Genomic DNA, 19,483 nt, shown 5'->3' with positions numbered 1-19,483 from the left:
GCCCACTCCACTGCTCGTCACTGCTTTGAGAAACATTATCACACATTAAGTGTGCATATAACTTAGAGTTGAGGGTGGATAGGACAAGGAGGGAGAGGTTTTAAACTGAGACAGGGGAGGTTTAGGTTGGATATTACAGGAAGAAGTTTTCCACCCAGAGGGTGGTGACGCACTGGAACAGGTTGTCCAAGGAGGCTGTGGATGCCCCATCCCTGGAGGCATTCAAGGCCAGGCTGGATGTGGCTCTGGGCAGCCTGGTCTGGTGGTTGGTGACCCTGCACATAGCAGGGGGTTGAAACTCAATGATCATTGTGGTCCTTTTCAACCCAGGCCATTCTGTGATTCTATCATTCTATGATTCTATGAGTAGGCATCTTCTGTTGTTTGCCACATTGAAGGTGAATAAATGTCTGCGTCCACAGCTCTTGCTGCAGTCTTGCTGGTCACAACAAAATGAGTTACACAAAGCCAAGGAAATATCTGCAGCCCAATAAAACTGCACAATTCCAATCGGAAATGAAGATGTGACTGAATAGCGGCCAACCTTCCAAAAACTGACAAATAAACAACAGCAAAACACAACGATGGAAGTCCAACTCATTTTTCTGAGTTGGGGATCTGGACTGGGGATTTCTGAACTGGGGATCTGATTCATCTGCTTTTACTGGAGCAACAGAAGTGGGGACAGAACTCAAGACAACTTGAAATAGAAATAGAAGAGAATATTGAAAAGAGAAGGTTGGGTTTTTTTGTGTTTTGTTGGTTTTCTTGTTTTCCTTTTTTTTTCTTGTTTTCAGTTGCAACTTTCTGTAAGATCGTGTGCTAAATACAACATCAGCCACCAAACCCTCCTGCTATTAAATTTCTCTTGATAGCTTGACAAAAGCTAATTCCTCGCCCTCCACAGTGATTGCTGACATGACACTGGGCAGGAAGGAAAGGAAATAAACAATTTTTTAAAAAGCACTGATCTTTACACAAGTGGAAGATTAGCCTAGGTAACAGCCATGAATCCTACCTTCGCATACTTCATTTGCTTTATACACGACACTTTAATTAATCTAGGAATATTGTTGTTGTTTTCATTATTACTGCTACTACTCTTACTGTTGTTAGGATTGTAACGAATGCTGAACATTCTTTCACTTCCAAACACAGGGTTCTCTTTCAGGTGTATGACGTGAAGAACAGAGCCTTCCTGAGGCATCTGTATCAGCAGGAGTTTTCGTACTCCTGGTAAAATCACTTTTCTCAACCTGGTAGTTCCATGGATGAAAGCAAAACATCTCCAGAAATGATCTGAAATGACTAAATTTACTTGCTTATGCAAAATGCACCAGGCCGAATTGCTGCTAAGATGTTGAATAGTTTATGTACACCTCGATAAATCCATGAAATATCCATGCAATACAGTATAAACAATAAATGTATGAGTAACAGATTTCCTACAAGGTACAAAAAATACGTATTATTTGATGCTAATATTTATTCACCTAAATAAAACATAGTAGTATATAGTTATTAGCAGTGCAATCCTTTCTTTCTTCACAGCGAAATACTATTCTTAAGTCAAATTAAAACATTCATTCAGTGGCACCTTTAAGCTAACTGTGCACTACTGTTGTTGCGTGTACGGTAGCAGACAAACATGCGGATGGCTCTGTGCTTCTGAAAGAATGGTAGGCCTATCTTGGAACAAAAAAAAAATGATTTAAGAACTGTGATCAAAATGATACTGTGTTATTCACTCATGCCTGAAGACCCCATTAAATCAAAGTTCCTGACAGCATCAATGGCTATCTTGTCCAAGCAAGGGCTGATTAACAACCGCGGGATACTAGTCCTGGAAGCTTACGATCTGCATGAGGCCTGGCACAAATTAGCTCACTGTGGCTACAGCTGAAACACACGTACAATCACAAGATCAACCTTCTCTATTCACCAGCATTTTGAGCTTCAGCATTTGGAGGTTTTCACGGTGTGCCTATTGCTCACTTTCACGCAGGTAGAAAGAGCTGTCGTTTTGTGGTTGGCAGACAGCACTTTGTGGTTCTGCTGTATTCGTTTTAATATAGGAAAACTTCTGGAGCGTATTTGCTTTGTGACACAATGTCTTTATAATGTCTTGCAGAAATAATTGACCCAAATGAAGTTACTATACACTATATCTATTGGTTAATTAGAACCTTAAGATGCAACAAATAAAACACAGTATCGACTTTTAAATCTTCAATCAAATAAATATTTACAGCTGCAATTTGCCAAAATTATTTACCTTTCAATAATGGATCACAAAGAGAATACGCACTACAGATTCAAATGAAAGTCCTGACCATCAGCAAGCAAATTACAAACAATGGGGGAAGAAAAATCAACACAGAAACCACTTTCAAGGTATCACTGCCATCTATAAAGAGCTGATGTAGTTTTCCTTTAAAGATGTGTGATCTTCTACGCTAGTAGACTTCTTGCAATGCATAATTGACCTTGAGATGGAGAATAACGTAGCAGTGGAGTGGCTTTTCTTTTAGAGAACAATGAGTATAGATATTAGAGGACATGCCTGTTGTCAATGATCACTGCTGAAATCTGCCTATACCACACTGGGATAATCAATTTTGTAAATGATTGCAATAATCAAGGAAATTGCCTAATTTATAAATCCTGGCATACAGCGTTTTAATGGATTCCTACATTTTAATGCTGATGCTTTCAAAGCCAAATGAATTGTTGTCCAAGCTGTCACTACACAAAATGATAAAAACATCCAGTCTTGCGGGTAACTACATCTCATGGATATTCAGACCATCAAGTACGTAATCACTCATTAGTGAATTCTGTGATAGTTCTCAGTAGCAGAATAACATCAGAGGGCCACTGTTTCCTTGTGAACAAGCCTGCCCTGGAACAGTCCAGTACCAGTGAACCCGTACAGTTAATAAATTCCTAGTCCTCCTTGCCCAGATAAGACAGCACGCCATTCTACCTTTCTTCTAATTTCTTTTCCCCTGTGCATGAAATAATCTTGTTTCTTTAATTCAGAAGCAGGTCCAACAACTTTTTGATCATTAATCACATAAATACGGGCACCATTAGAGCAGAAGAATAAAAAATGAAGAGCTCGGTGCCACAGCTATTACTGGGGGGGTAATTCTCCCTAATCTGCACTCAAGCTTGCACTCCATGCTTAAACGAGTTCCAGAAATGTACTTATGCACAGATTGCTATTCTCGGTAAACCTTAAGCAATTGATTTCAGCCAATAGTGGGCTGCCAGTACTTTACTTACTGCTCAATCTCACTAACCTGACATTTATGGTGTACTGATTGGCCTCTGTCAGTGGTGGTGGTTGTAAATTCACTTTGAAAAGCTTTGTGTTAACAGCCTTCAACCAGGCTCTGAGACGAGTACGAGCAGGCAAGCTGACAATTGCTCGACCTCCTGCCCTTATTACAGTGAGTAAATCAGGCTTTGAGCCATTAGGCTGGAGCCTGAGGCCTACACAAAAAGGATTGACATGACTAAAGGTCAACCTCTGTCACACATGTGTAACAATTTGGATAATGGAATTCTGTAACTTATCTGAAAAAGGTGCAAAACGCATAGGAGGAAAGTACATGCTAGGCTGAATTTTACAGTTTTTATGTTAAGAAGACACTTAGAAGTCTGCATTTTAAAGTCAGCGCATGTTCAGTGACATGCAAACTGGGGAAATGGAACGTATGAAGAAGTGACTGAGGCAGTTCTGAGAAATACTGAGCATCATCTCCATGCGGAAAAGCACCGGATGCAGTTTTGGCTCATCAAATCCATCTCTGACACATATATACTGCAATATGCAGTATATTTTTGGGTATCTGTATATCTCATTAAAACATTGAGTTTTTCACCCACATTCAATCAAAAGTCAGTAGAAATAATTTACTGCTAATGTTATTGTAAATTAAGAGTAATTTCTTGCCTTATAAAGGTAGATTTTATGCAACAATGGAAATTGCACTTTGTAACAGTGAGAAGGAGACGGAAAGGAAATCAAAATGCTTCCAGAATTTGGGTGATCGGATCACTTTTGGACGAGACAGAAAGCGGTCATCTAAAGTCAGGACTGAGCTTTTATATTTATTTGTGTTCTGTTGTCAGCACTTACGTGCATTACATAACATAACTGCCAAGGTGACAGTATATGCTATGGAAAAGCAGACAGCCGCTGCACAGTCTTGCAGTTTGGATCATGGGATTTGCTGCTGTTATTTGTCCCAGTACTACTTTGTCCATGCATACACTTGGTGCTGCCCTCAGAATTTTCATTATCTGTAACAGGGCTGAGGTTCTGGGACAGTATGCAACTGCCCACCAAATTTCATTCCACGCTTTCCTTCATTAAATAGGAAACCAAATGAGTTTTTTTTTTTCTTGAGTATGCTCTTAAGAATACTTATTTGCTCTGGCATACAACAAACACTTGTTTACATGGAATAAATATATTGAAGATACTGAGTTATATAAAGATAAGGTATATTATCAAGCATGCAGTGTTTCTAAAGGAGAAAGGTTTTAGCTTAGTTTTCATAAGAACAAGAATTATCAAACATGAATTAGCTTTTGTATTTGCGATCAAAATAACTTTAGATTTACTCTGTATAACTACCCCCAAAAAATGGAAATACGTGATACTAACTGATACAGAAATATTAAGGTGGGCAAGTTGCTTTAGAGCAACTTAGTGTGATTTTCTTCTAAGGCATACAAATGAAAGGAAGCTGTTATGCTGAACATGCTCTAACAACATTCGGCTCAGTAAGGTACTGAATAAAACACTGGGGACATTTCCAGTAGGCAGAATGTGAATTCAAAATCCACGTAAATGTAAAAATTATTGTGATTTTGTAACAGAAAATAGATGCAAGGCTTGAGCGCCACAGAAAGGCAAAACAAAACATCAAGAGAATGGCACCAGCTGTTAATCCGCATAATTTAAGATATAATAGTAGTATCAGCAAGTTTTTTTTTAAGCCAGAATTATTTGAATTTCATGAACATGACATATTTGAAACAGGGCTGACAAGCAGTCTAGAATAGTAGATGATGGATTACTGAGAAACATAATTTTCACTTTATAATAGAACTATGGCATGCACATAATTCTATCCCCTAGTGCTTTGCTGTAGCAGTGAATTTAGCCCAAAACTACAGCCTTGAGAATTTAAATACAAATCTATCAACGTAACTGGAATGAGTTCTCCATTGGAAAGGTAGGGATTCTCTCTGCAGATTAATTTGGACAGAAGTGGAAGGTGTCACCATATGGGCTCTGGCCAGCCCTCGTCCCAGCAAAATGCACACTGCAGGTCTGGGTGTAGCCAAAGGCAGTGATTTCTTTGACTTCAGTCGAGGCACAGGAAGGCTGCTAAGTTCCCAGCCAGTACTTTATTAACATGACATGTGACATGTGCACCAATGAACATCACACTGTATGTCTATTTTGCACATTACTGGGGGGGAAAAAAAAAAAAAAAAAAGCAAATTAAAAAATAATAATTTATTTAAAAAAAATTGTAATCAAGTCAAGTTAAAATGATGTAAAATAATGTATCTGATACTGTTAGGCTATTCCAAGGAAAAGACTATTTCATCTCTAGCAAACAGAAGAACAAGAAAGACAGCAAACTGTTTATTGGGCAAATTAAGGCAAGGAAACGGTAAGATTCCATTCTTTGATACGTCTGTCAGTAAAACTTTTTTCCCTTAAGCTGTATTCGCAGGGGGAAACTCCATTTATGATTTCACTGTTTCCAGAACTCACAGTTTAAAGATCTGAGCCTGAAAAACTTTGGGTCCTAAAATGCATGTGCCTTTTAAGCCTTGCATTTTATTCTATTAGAATGTTAAGTGTATATCATATACATTCCTTAAGTCTACTCTTATTAAATTTTGATGTTAAACAGAAAGGGGAAACCATGCGCAACTAGATTAATTTATCTCCAGGGAATAAGGACACATTAATAACTGAGATAATGTTTTCATATATGTTGGAATCAAGTTTGCCTTTTCAATTCTTTATTAGAAAACACATTAGGGGAAAATTATCTCATTCTCATCAGTAGGACCTAATTGCTGAGAAAGTCTCTGTTTTCTTTGCAATAACAAAAGGATTGTTCTCATTACTTCGAAATGAAAAAAAAAAAATCCAAAATATTATCAAGCAGTGCTGGAATAAATATCTGTATTACCAAAGAGAGTGTTTACTTAATACACCCAGCCCTGTTTTTGTTTTAAACAAATCAGAGTTTATTGTATTTTTATAAAATACAAGCACAGCTCTGGGTTGGATAGAAGTGGGCCAAAGGGGAAAAAAAGAGCTACGACTAAAAATGACTAATATTTTTGGCTTTCCGAAGGGCAGATCTTTTTGTAAGTTATAAAAAGTCATCTTGGCTGATTGCTAGAAGACTCTATAATTTCCCATGAACACCCATAGGTGTCAAGGCCTTTTGTGAGGTAATGGAATGGTATGTAATTCACTCTGAGTCTCTGTACATTATGCGATATGGATTACATACAAAGCAAACACTGAGTGCGTGGTGGGAACACTTGTGCAGACAGACTAAAGCATATTTCCATAGTGTTGAACTATACATCAAATGCAATGTTTTCTTGATGTTTCCCACAACAAAGAGAACTGGGAAAAAAGAAAAGAGAAGAAAAGAAAAGAAAAAGCCACCAGATTGGTGACTATATTTGAAAGTCTTCGTGATTCTATTTATCTGGGGTGCACTGAAAACAGAGCTGTAAATGAAAACAAATACGTATCAACTTTACTTTGAAACGCAGCGACAAAGAAAAATATATTAGAAAGGCGTTTACAAGACTAAGAAAGATCATTTATCTCCACGGGGCCCATCAAGACCTAATGCTGAGTAACAGATCCGTAGGCATACTGGTATTCGTAGCCATCTTGAACAGATTCGTGGAGCAGAATTTACTACAGTCACAGCTTAAAGAGGGGCAACAGTAAGAAACTCCCTTAGCACTTCCAGTGACTTAATCCACGCTCCTATGCCATATAGACTAAAAGAATACAGACTACTCAAATGCATACTTTTCTATTGCTTTTATTTATTTTCATAGTTCAGCTTTGTAAACCCCCACACACTTTCTGCTGACTTTATTTAACTATGTTTTTTCTTTATTAAACATTAGTTCTCCGATAGATAAAACATACTGAATTGAAAGTCAAAATAAATAAGAAATGGCCAAAGCTTTATGTTTAGCTAATGCTTGGGGTATGTTATTCTTTGCTAACAATTTTTGGCATTAGCAGAAACAATCTGAGACCGTGAGCTGCCTATGATACTTCCCCTCTAAAAAAACTAAATTGAATTCTTATTTTGAAGATAAATCACTTAAAATACACACACACACTCATTTTTTGCTAGCCAGCAGGAAATCTGTGTTGTCTGTTAAGAACAGAAGACCAAACCCATGCAAAAACTCAGCTGACACTCACTGGTGGCCCGAATCTGGATATCTTATTTTTTCTTGAGATCTTTTCCTTCTCTGCTTTTGGTGATTCCCCACAAGACACATCCCACACCCCATCCCAACTCCTTCCTTGATTGCTTTCAATAATTTTTAGGTTAACCTGAAACCAGACGATTTTTGCCCATAAAAAACAAACAAACAAACAAAAAAAAAAAAACCACCAACATTTGTAACTTGCATAAAATTGCTTCATACGGAGTTAATCTAATTCTTAATGGATAATGTTAATAGTTAAAATTAATGTACAATTCTCTAACTCCATTTATTTCGCTAAATTTCAATAGCTCACGTAAGCCAATGATCTGGCAAGTTTGTTTTATTATTTAGCATTCTCGTAACTAAAGAAGTAGCTTAAACCAGCTTAATAAAACTTCAGAGTCATTATAAAGATTGACAACATATCTTATAATGCTCTCGTCGTAATAATCAGGCTTTGCCGGAAGCAGATTTAAGCCCAATTATCAATACCCGATATAGCAGAGGAATACCATCTCTACAGAAAGCAGCAAAGAAACTCCCAACGATTTCAAGCCATGGTGTATTTCATGGAGTACCTTGAGGTGTGCACCGGGACAGGTCTTTTACACTCCAATGTGAAACATTCTCTTTTGCCACAGTGACTCATTTGAGCAAATACTTCGAGGCAAACCTCTGATGTGCTGTTACTATTCATCTGCACAGGAATTTCATAGGAGTTCCAGCTAATGGAAACGGGTCATGTATGCCAGGTAGTATGGAGAACAGAACAGAAGGATGAAAAGAGATGGTTGTCAGCCCCAAAGAACTGACCATCTGAATACACACAGGTTTTCCGTGAATGAGTACTACACAAAGCATATCAGCTTCACAGTGTGAAAGGTCTTTTGAGAATCCATTCCCTTCCACTTGCATCTACTGAAGACAATAAAAGGGCTCCTGCTTTCTTTGCGGATTTCTTGTCAAGTGCCACACCAGCACGCACGTGCCCTGATTTCCTGAAGGTTCTCATTTGGTCTAAGCGGGTAAACACCACCTGTAGGCGTACGGGCACACTCCTACTGCCTCTTTGTGGCAGTTGCTCTGACGGTGAGCTACTGTGGCTACGGAGGACTTAAGTAAGAAATAACTCCTGCCAGGAAAAAGCAAAGAATTGACGGCAAAAGGCCAGGTAGACAAGAGGCTGCTCTTAGAAGTATGGATACACACGAGGACTGCACTGGTTCCCTATTACCTGTGAGGCTTGTGTGCAAAGTATCGTCCCGTTTTTCTAAGTTAACCGTAAGACATTGTCAGCATCCACGTACAAACTACACCTCAGCACGGGAATCCAGCACTCCAGGGGACACACTGTGCATGGCCATGACCAGTAAAGGCCACGTGTGTCCCTCTGTGGTCAAAGGAACACAATGAAGGGCGTATGAGCTCTTCTGCCAAGCCACAGCAGATTACTTAGCGTTCATCATGAAACAAACCAATCCACCACAGCCTGAACACAGCAGTTATCGCCGTTTCTCTCTCTAAGATGGTGACAAACAGAAACACACGCAAGTGTCAGAAGCATCTCTAGGGGAACCTGTGGCCAGCGCAGGGCTGCAGGAGGGCTGAGCTGTGAGCAAAGCAGCCATGCCTGGAGGTGCAGCAGCTCCATGCACTGCCCGCAGGCTGCACTGGGGCACAGCACGTGTCCTCACCCACACACCCAGGTGATGCATATGGCCGGGACAGCAGCCTGGCAGCTCCTTCAGCTCCTGCCCCTCAGATCAGAATACCAGAACTGCCGTGTGCTGCAACCCCCCGGCTATAGCTCTGTGCTCTGTGCTACAGCACCTGGCCCGGCCGGCTCTGTCAGGTGTGCCATGGAGCTCTGAGGTGCCCATGGCTTTCTGGGTGCCCTCGGCAAGTCAAGGCTTTTTGGCTGCACTTCCAAACCCTCTGGGTTAGCTGACTTACACTGCTGATCTTCTTCCTTCTGCTTTCACTCCACAAAACTACAATTACACTCAACGTCTGTTCCCGAACAGCCAGCTCTACAAGGAACAAAGGCAGCGACTTACTTCCCAGAGGTGCTGAGTGTTCCTGACGGCTCCCGCTTGGACCTTCTCCGGCAGCAGCAGGACGCCCTGGAAGGGCCCGATCCAGGTGCCCTGCTGGATGCGCTGCGCGGCGCAGATGCCGTAGGCCAGGCCGGGCACGGTGCTGGTGCAGAGGCAGACCTCACGCGGAAGGTCCCGCAGCCACTCGGGGATCTCGGGCGGCGGGGCGGCCGCGGCCGCGCTGCTGGTGCCCACCAGGCGCCTCAGGGAGTGCAGCGGGCCGTGCATGGGGCACTCGCCGTTGCGGTTGTCGGCACACATGTCGCACCCTGGGGGCAGAGGGAAGCTGTTAGCACGGCGCTGCCGAGGCCCACCCCGCGGCCCACGTCGCCCTGTGCCCCCTTGGCGTGCTGCGGTGGCCGTGCCCCACTTGGCCAGGCCCTTCACGAGCAACCCCGAAGGAGGGCCCAGCGTGCATCCTGCACACCCAGTACGTTCACAGGCCTGGCAGGGCTCGTTTCCGGTGACACAACGTTCCAGTTTTACTTTCTGGGTAACAAAAAGTGTTACCACCACAGTGTGAGCCACCCCTGTGCGTTTCAGCCAGACATTCACCAACAGTAACGCCTGACGAGTGCCCTCCATCTGCCTTGTTTAATTGGAGCCGGATTTAATGTCACCCTTCCTGTAGAACGTTCGCTCCAGTTTGTACAGAGGGGACGTCTGAATGCGTGTGTGTTCAGAAAACAAACAGGACCTCGTGGATGGCAAATGGGAGTGTGTGCAGACATCTGCTTCCTCATGACCACATCTAATCTCAAAATTCATAGGTTGTAGCAAATAGCATCTCTAGCACAGGTATGGAAAATGGGTTTGGCCTGGAGCGCCAGGGTCTTTGCCTGCTGCATGCAGAGGGATGTGGGTTAGTGGGCAGTTTAGGCAGTACGTGGATGGCTGGACAAGGTGATCCTGGAGGTCTTTTCCAACGCTAATGGTTCTGGGGCTCCACGCAGCTGAGGCTATGAGCAGCACAGCTGGCTCGGTGAGCAGCTCTGAAGAAGAAAGATCATTTCTACAGAAGCGTTAATTTCCCTGGCTGCTGTGACTGATGGATGATGTTGCTCTATTCTGGGAAGATCCGATCGTGATTTTTCTTTTCCGAGCAAAGGAAATTTTGGTGAATTCTTTCCGTTGCACGCTGCTGAGCATGCCGTGAATGCACCACTTCCAGGAAAACGTTTCATGCTCAGGAAAACCATTCCTCTAGAGGTGAGCTGAGTTAACACAACAACAAACCTATTGAAATAGGTTGCTCTCTACATTTCAATTCTGTATCACTGGAAAAGTTTTCGTACAAATTTGTCCCAGAAATACAAATAAGCAGGGGAAACAGCAACTATACTGCAGTACTCCTGGAGCAGTCCCTGTGTCTTTTCTCTAATAATTTCACACTGCTTACACCCATCCTTACACAAGTGCAGCACAGTACTTGCTGTAGGAATGGATGCTCTTAGCTGCAGGCCCTGTGCTGGCTGATGGCAGTGGCCACAGCTCCAGCTCCCAGCAAGAGCAACACGGCTGTGCCTCACCCCACGGTGGGCACACCTGAGCTGGGCAGGCCTCCTCCCTGCACAGCCATCACATGGAACCTTCCTCTGCTCAGTAAAAGCTGACGGAGAGCTATGAGAGCTGTGTGTTCAAAACACAGCCTCTCCTTATGCTCTCAAATTTTAGACAGGCTTCCTAAGCCCTATTTCCCAGCCACCTCTTTTACATTACGCCGCACAAAAAAAAACCACTGAGTTCAGAACTGCAGCAGTACTGGGGAGCTGCACGTGGAGGCTCATTTTCTGAGGGTCTGCTATGCCTTCCTGTGAGTCCTTCAGAGGGGCACAGGTCTGTGCTCCACGGAAGCTCTGCACGCTGCAGCCCACAGGAGCACAGTTGAGAAGTGCAGTACCAGTTGTAGCCCTGCAGGACAGCAGCCTGAGCCAAACACACCTCTGCACGGTGCTCGGAGCTGTTTGTTAAGGAGACACCCTGCTGCAAGAGACCCTTCTGTGGGGTTAAGCCACCGCTGCAGCATGGGTTGCATGCTTGGCCACACCAGCTAGAGGTGGTGGGGGGGGGGGTGAAGTTTGCAGGATCCTGGGGAAAAGTTTCTGGCAAGTCCTGAGAGAAGATTGCTATGCAGCCAGTATTCCTACAGCCATCCCTAGGCTCGATGGATAAAAGGCAGCACGCAGGTGCTGGGGGCTCGGAGTTGTTTCCACAGCTAGTTTGGAAATGAAAGAATCAGCACCACATCTTTCTTTCCTTCTCAGAAAGCCGTGACCAAGCAGCCCCGTGTTTTGGGCATTTCCAAAGATCTCAAAGGTAGACACCACGATTTATCACAGCCGGAACACGCAGGAAGAGATCCCGCATAGGAAAAAACAACAAAACGGACCGGCATCTGAGCACACTTTAAATAAATCTTGCATCTTACCGTGCAAGTTAGAGTGAAAATATGGGGCTGAAGAAGTGAGGGCTTACTGGGAGGATGCCTAACCATGACGTTGATCAGCACCCAGGGCAGGCCCTTCAATCCAGTCTGCCCATGCCTCGTGGCCATCTTTACACACATAATTCTCCTTCCTGATGCCCAGTTACCAGGGGCTGCCTCAGCATCACTGTGTCCCTGTAGCAATAGACACTGGACATGCAAAGGCCTCCTCATGACTCCATTCAGGCCACTTTGGTGTCATTTCCCTGCATCCTACTTCCAGACATGCAAATTATTTCAGGCACACGACTTGTAGTAACTGCCCACAATGAGGATTTCTTCACTTCCTTCTGACAGTATGAGCAGATAAAGCATTTTATTTCCACATCTTAAGTGAGAGGAGATTAAGAAATCAAAGAGAAGCGTAAACAGACTCCATGTCACTGTCATTTACCCTTGCAGAAAGTCACACATAGTGCTATTTATTTTCTGCTGTCCAAAAACACTGGTAACGTCTTAATGCTTGGCAGCTGCAGTATCTTATCTCCTGCTGTGCTCCTTTCCCTCTGTCCTGCCAAAGCTGAAGGTTTGGAAAATGGGACATCTTCTCAGACTGCTTTGGCCTGTGGCTTGTTTTATGAGAGGGAGGGAGTCTGCCTTTAAGCACTGAATTTCTTCTAAGCTGCACGCTTGATACAGATCCACTTTTAATTTAATTTTCAAAAGTAGTAATTAAAAATTAAGTATTACGTGGACTGGGAGCCCTGCAAGGTTCAAGTTTGCTTTGCCTTCAGTATAAAGCCAGTGCACCTCTTCTCCATGCCTTGCCTAACGATGCACGGAAGGCTGTGATGCAGATGCACTTTCTGTAGTGCCACACCACCCATCTGAAGGCAGCCTGCTTGCAGAACCCCAGCGCATGGACTTCTTTGCCTCCTGGGACAACGGAAGGAAGACTTTTATAGGACCAGACTTGGTCTTGCCCACATCCTCGCAGAGTATCAGCCGTGCAAGTAAGACAACATAGCATGTAATACAACATGCACACATGGAAAAAAAAAAAGGGGGGGGGGGGGGGGCTGGGCTGTTTTTTTTTTGAGACAGAAAGAGCTGTGACCGCTGCAAGAGTCTGCAAACTGGAGGACAAGATCTACGTGTGTAGAAAGCTCACCTGGGGGGACGGGGTGGGACACGTGAGCTCTGCACTGGAGTGCCACGCAGCGCAGTGTGAGCACAGGCCTCATCCGAGGGCTGCACTCTGCTGGCTAATAGAGATACACAGTCAAGCCCCAGATCGAGGAATGAAGCGAGAAGTGGGAGAAAATCGGGGGATTTGCTGAGAGTGGAAAAAGTGAGGAGGACTGCAGTCAGAGCACAGCGTCCCCTGATAGAAGGTCACTGGGGATGCACTACTGCAGGCCCGAGTGCAGCCAGGCTCTATGGAAGGACATCGGTTCCTTACTGTATACCTTCCTGGCCTACGGATAGGAGGATTGAGGCAAGGAAGAGGCAAGGAAAAAGAAAAATAAAATAAAATAAATAATAATAATAATAATAATAAAAAGATTTCCTAGTGGAGCTGTTCGGTATGGCTCTTCTGGGTAGAGTGCAGCATGTTATCGTTTATTTGGCTCCATAAAAATGAGCACAGTGTAGTGCCAGCACCATAACTGCATGAGTACACTTACAAGTGCCGGAGCCAAGCAAAGGGGAAAGGACAGACTGTTGCCCCCCGGATATAATTCTAAACATTCTCGTACCCTAAGTAGCCCTGCTAGAGCATATCTTAAAGGAGACCCGGGAGGAGAAAGCTTTGGCCAGAACAAGATAGAGCCCAACACAGCGCTCGAACCAGCAAACCAGCTGTAACAATAAATGGAAGAAATACATTTTCTCCTCGGCAATAACACGCTTCAAAGGTGCAGTTACGCTGGATACCTGCAGTTTGCTGGTATTTAAAGAAGAACGGCCTCTGACCCCCTGCTTCATAACTCACTGCGAGCACACAGGTATTCCAGCGCAAGTGGCCGTCGTTTCACACCGTGCTGCTCCTCGTGAGCATAAATCACCGCCGCCAGCACTGCGTCCTTGGCCGGGCCCGGGTACCCAGCCGTGAGGAGGGTGGCAGGGCGAGGCCGGACCCCCCATCCCCTGACGGCCGCCGCTTTCCTGCAGATCACGCCCCTCTGTGCCTCAGTTTCCTCCCTGCGAGCTGGCAGTAATCTCTTGTTACCGTTGCAAAGGGAAATTAGTCGCGGTTTCGCACGTGTTCTGAGCCTGCCTGACGCGAGCCGAGCCTTCGCCCTTCCCTTCGGGGTACCCAACTCGGACATCCCGTCCCTTTCGGATCCCTTTCTCGGGAGCCGCTTTGCACGGGCTACGAGCGGGTCCTGCCGCCCCGGGGCCGCGCTTCACCCTCCGGCGAGCCCCGAACGGCTCCGCCGCGGCGACGCCGCGACCCCCCCCCCCCCCCCCCGCCGGCTCCGCCGCCCGTCCCCGCTACCGCCTCGAGCCCGACCGGCGAAGCGCCCTCCCGGGACGGTGCTCCATCCCGAGGGCTGCCGCTTCCCGACCACACGGCGCGGCCACCGCGCTGCCGCTCCGGAGCGGAGCCGCCGCTCGGCCCGAGCTCCGCCGCGGGGTTGGGGGCTCCTGCGCGCCCCGGGGCGAGGGGGAGCCGGCAGAGCGCCTTTGGGGCCGTTCTGCCTTCGGAGAGGCGGGTGGGGGGGGCTGGCTGGGGAGGAGGGCTTGTTTTTCTCTGCCTTCGATTGAGCGTTTGAATGAATTAAATTTCCGTGTCAGGTATGAGGAAGGTAGGAGAATATTGTGTGTAGATAAACCTTGCCACCCCCTGCCCCTGAGAGACCCCCATATACAATGTAGAGATGATGAATAGGTTCTGGGAGAGGAGATCGAAGTTCAGTCCGCACCGGCTCCACTCTCTCCTACAAAACTATAGGGCAATTAATTGTGGCTTGTCCCCTCATCCTTCATCTCCTGGTGGCACATATCGATGGAGATTACTGCTGATGGACCATTTTATCACCCTAAATAAACAGTCACCACCTTCCCTAACCTCAATCTAATATACGGCTATCTGCTATATTTAAGGGTGCTGGGTAACTAATGATGTAAAACAGCTAAATCGTACAGGTTACCGGCAGCCTGAAGAAAACATCCCAACAGCCCTGGCGCCGAACGGCTTCGCCCTACACCCTTTCACCCCGACACGGAATGGGACCGCTGGTGCGGGTGACGCCCGCGCTCCGCACGGCGCGTTCGCTGCCGGGCCACGCCGGTGCGTGCCGGCACGGCCAGCAGTCCCGCAGCGGCCGCCCGTCCTCTCCCGGCCGCTCCTCACCCCCAACCCCCGCCGGCAAACGTCCTTCCGACCTCGGAGCTGGGAGGAAAGCGGTGCCCGTCCGCTAGCCGTGTTATAGGGGTTTTAACACGGCCCCCTGCGAGCCGAGGCTGCAGGGCCCTAACCAGCGCTGTATTCGCTCCTTAAACACGCGTGCAGTTCAACGCGTTTCCACGCTGACGCTTCGCCCGCGGCTCCCCGGTCGGACTCGCCCCCCACGCCGCGCTGTGCCCGCGGGTACCGCAGCGAGGCCGTACGTCCGCCGTCCGCGGGGGTATCTCGGGGCCGGAGAGGGGGAGGTTCCCCTGTGCGGAGCGGGGAGGGGGGGGTCACACGCGGGGGAAGCGGGGGAAGGGGATGCCCGGAGCGGGGCGTCTGGCAGAGACGGGGGCTCGGAGCTCTCGCCGGCAGCTTCTCGCCGCTGCCGCCGGGATGAGCGGCCGAGTGGCGGCCCTGCCGCCGGGGTGAGGGTCGGGGTCGCGGGCGGGGGCCGATCGCTCCTAAGCTCTGCAGCGCAGACCGCTCTTCCCTGCGGAGCGGGGTGCGCACTGAGGCAGAGCCACGTCCGAGCTGCGTGCCCCAGCACCCGGGGACCCGCAGCCGGGCCAGCGCCGAGCAGCTCTGCCTTTTCCACGTGCGTGTGCGTGCGAGAGAGCGGCACCGCGAGATTCCCTCACTTACAAGTTGCTTTCTCTTGATTTTTAAGAGCGCGTGTGCTCAAAGCGAGCACACCTGGTCCCAGAAGGTTGTAGCGCTCGAGCCGAAAGCTTTGCGCGAGGACAGTCGAAGCGCCGGTAGAGTGAAAGCTGCCCAGCGAGACAGCCCGGCGGCGAGAGGTTTGGATCCAGGGGCAGAGGAAGGAGAGGTCCGCCCGGCAACTCCCGGTGCCGCGTTGCCCCTGGAAGCCACCTTCACTAACGCGACCGGGGGAGAAACGGCGCAGACGTCGCCACCGGTTCTGCGGAACGCTGTTATTCCGCTCATTCCGTATAAACGCTCCCTCCGAGTCGCTTTCTATCTTCCTTTCTCTTTTTAAAGCCTTTACCTTACGGGTTTACGGAGCCGCCCGCGGGAGCGAAACACGAACTGCCTCAGCAGTTCAGCTGGCGATTAGAAGTGGATTTCGGATTCCATTAAGCGCGTGTAATTTATGAGACCGCGTTTTACGCGCCCTAGAACAGAAAATACCCAAATGCGTTTCGCTGTGGGGGTCACGCTCCGCACAAAGAAATCGCTCAAAACAAAGTCGGTGCCCGACGGAGCGAAGGTTTTGCAGTGTTAGGAGGGGACAGGAGAGCCCACCAAACAACTTTCCTGCAGCTCTTCAAGCCTTACGCGCCGCGATTAGGACCACGCCGGCACCCACGCGGTGTGCTTAGCACGCAGCTGAGCTTCACGGAAACTTTGAGAGCGAACTCCTCGTCCGAACCGAAATGAAACGACTACGCGTCGTGCTGGGACCCGAGTGCTCCTTGCCTGCTCAGCAGCCACCCTTAAACGGGCGTTTCAGGGAGCGGGGGGTCGCAGAAATAAGGAGTTTTTAGGAAACGCTGGGTGAGGGAGGGCGGCTGGTGCTGTTTAGTGGAAGTCTACAAGGCGAAGCCGTGATCTAATGCTTCAACAGGGTGGCCCGCGTGCTCGCGGAGTTAGCAGTACGTTTGGCGAGTTAATAAGAGGTTCGCTGCCTATTTTCAGCCCACGGATTTCCTCGGTTGCAGAGGACGGGCAGAGAAAGGAACTACAGACGAGCGAAGCCAACTTCAAAAGTCGCCAACCTGCGGCAGATGCCGGTGTTTAATAACTGGGGTGTCCCCACCCTTCCAAAAACAGAAGGAAACAAACACACGGCCTCAAAAAAGCAGGCGAACAAAAACAAAATCTAAGCGACCATCCGCAATTAGCAAAGGGTTTCAAGATTTCCTAGCCACCGAGCGCTCAGCGAGTTCTAACACTCCTGCAGACGACGTTTTCTCCTCCGGAAAAGCCGCTTTCCGTACCCAGCGACGGTGTCCTGCTTTACAGCGAGCACGGAAACTAAAAAACAGCGAGGTGTTAACGAGGTCTGAAAGGAAAATGATGCTCCGAGACGACAGGGAGGAAAACTTTGCCCTGCTCCGTCTGACCGAAGCTGCGACTTTTCCCCTGCCCAGCTCGGAGCAGGAATTCATTTCTGGGCATGCATCGAGGCCCAGGCTCTCCGGGCAGGAGCCGAGTGGTATAAGCAAGGCGAGGAAGCGCCAGGTGAACGGCAAACGGCAAAAACACGTTCCGTTAGGGGAACTACGTCCCTAGCAGCCCTCGGAGAGAAACCGACCGCGCGAGAGTCCTTCCGACGCCGCCTGCCCTCCGAAGAAGGAGCCGGCTCTGCGCCACGAAGGTGGTCCCGGCCCCGGGGCTGCAGCCCTCCTCCCAGGAGCGCGGCCACCGACGCTCACCCGGCGCCGGGAAGAGGGGGTGCTCCCTCGGGAGAGCGGTGCGGGCGGAGTGGCGGCCCGCGACGGGGAACGGCGGCGACGGGGCGCCGGGAGGCGCGAGGGGGGACCCGGTACGTACGGTTGTTGGGGTCGCTGGTGTGCTGGTTTAGGGGGATGATCTCCATGCGCTGCTGCCCGTACAGGTAGTAGTCCAGCTCCTCGGCCGAGCAGCGGAAGCGGGCGGAAGAGCGCTCTCCGCATTTGCTGCCGCCGCCGGCCCCGCACAAGTCCTTGCCCTGCAGGGGAGCGGGCGCTCCCCCGGCCGTGGGCTCGGAGCTCTGCAGAGGGGCGAAGACCGGCAGCTGGGTGACCGGCAGGGCGGTCAGGCCGGCCAGGGACGCTGCCGCCGCGGCGACGCAAGACGAGGTGGATGAGGAAGACGGAGTGGACGAGGACGAGGAGGCAGAGGAGAGCGAGGCCGGGCGCGGGCGGAGGCTGTCAGCCGTGGGCTCGGCTCTCTCGGGCGGCTGGAGCTGGGCGAGGGCCCCGCTGCTCTTGAGCTGGCCGCTCTGCGGGAAGAGCTGCTGCCAGTGCTGCAGATAGGCAGGATCCACCTTCAGGAACGCGGAGCCGCCGGGGTCGCCGGGCTTCAGCATCGCGCTGCCTGAGGAGAGGGGAAGAAGCGGAGAGCGGACGTGAGACCCCCGCCCCGCCCCGGCCCACGCATGAGCTCCCCGAGCTCGGCTGCGAGAGCGGCTCCGCCACGCTCCCCTGCGGGGCCGGCGGGGGGAAGCGCGGAGCGGAGCGGAGCGGCGAAGCTTTGGGCGGGGGGCAGCGGCCGGGGAGCCGGAGCCGCCCCGGGGCGTCTGTGCCGCACACGGCGTCTTTGCCTTATCTCTTCCCCTCTCTCCGCGGCGGCGAGCGGCTCTCAAAGTTCGCAGCAGGGAGACGGAGGAAACTTTAGCCCCACGCACACATGCACCAGCCCGTTCCCCGGCAGGCGGGGACGGGGAAAGAGCTCCCAGCACACCGGGGAGCCCACCCCTGCGACGCGGCGGGGCCGGAGCCGCCCCCGGCCCGGTGCTCCCTTACCTGAGCGGGGCACGCAGGAGCTGCGCGGTCGCCGTGCGGGAGGGTGCGCGATCCCGGGAGCCTTCGGGCCGGCGGAGGGCTGAGGGAAGGGCTTTTCTGGGTCTTTGCTGACGGGAAGCGGGATGTCCCCTCCGGGTGCCGGCTAGACGCGAGCCGCCAGGCTCCCTCTGCCGTGGCTGCGCATGGTAGTCACGGCCGGGCTCCTCGCTCCTCTCTGGCAGACTCCGGGCTAGACACGTGGGTTTTACGACAGCGCAAAATACAAGCGTGTGTGGTGTGTACGAGAGGGAGGGGAGGGAGCGGGAAGTTACCAGTGAGCCTGAGCGCGGAGCCCTTTTTCTGGCAACATCCCCCACTTTGTTCCTTGCTCAACTTTTAAAGGTGTCCCCTTCTGCCTTCCCTCCCACAGTCCCTCCTCCCTCCTGCCGTCCTCCCCGGCTCCGGGCGCGCAGCACCGCAGGAGGATCCCCGCGCAGCGGTCCCGCAGCCGCTCGGTGCCCGGCGCCGGGCCGGGCTGGGGAGAGGCGGCCCCGCTCTCCCTGTCCTCGGCCTTCGGGGTGGGGGTTACGGCCCTTCC

The 19,483-nt window shown here is 49.5% G+C and overlaps 1 protein-coding gene across 1 annotated transcript in view; it reads right to left on the bottom strand.

The window, feature by feature from the left end:
- The window catches only part of PRDM6 (PR/SET domain 6), a 72,218-nt gene extending 53,093 nt beyond the window's left edge, over positions 1-19,125 (bottom strand). Inside the window, exons 1-3 of the mRNA XM_015280835.4 lie at positions 18,907-19,125; positions 17,954-18,478; positions 9,576-9,883 (exon numbers count right to left, since the gene is read on the bottom strand). Of these exons, the coding sequence (XP_015136321.2) occupies positions 9,576-9,883; positions 17,954-18,470 (825 nt within the window). The 5' untranslated portion in view covers positions 18,471-18,478; positions 18,907-19,125. The remainder of the gene's footprint in view (positions 1-9,575; positions 9,884-17,953; positions 18,479-18,906) is intronic.
- Positions 19,126-19,483: the final 358 nt, after the last annotated feature.

The sequence above is a fragment of the Gallus gallus genome, chromosome Z, assembly GCF_016699485.2.
Source record: "Gallus gallus isolate bGalGal1 chromosome Z, bGalGal1.mat.broiler.GRCg7b, whole genome shotgun sequence".
In the NCBI taxonomy this organism is placed as follows: Eukaryota; Metazoa; Chordata; class Aves; order Galliformes; family Phasianidae; genus Gallus; species Gallus gallus.
Note: the sequence above shows the minus strand (reverse complement) of the source record. Positions and strands in the feature narration are given on the sequence as shown.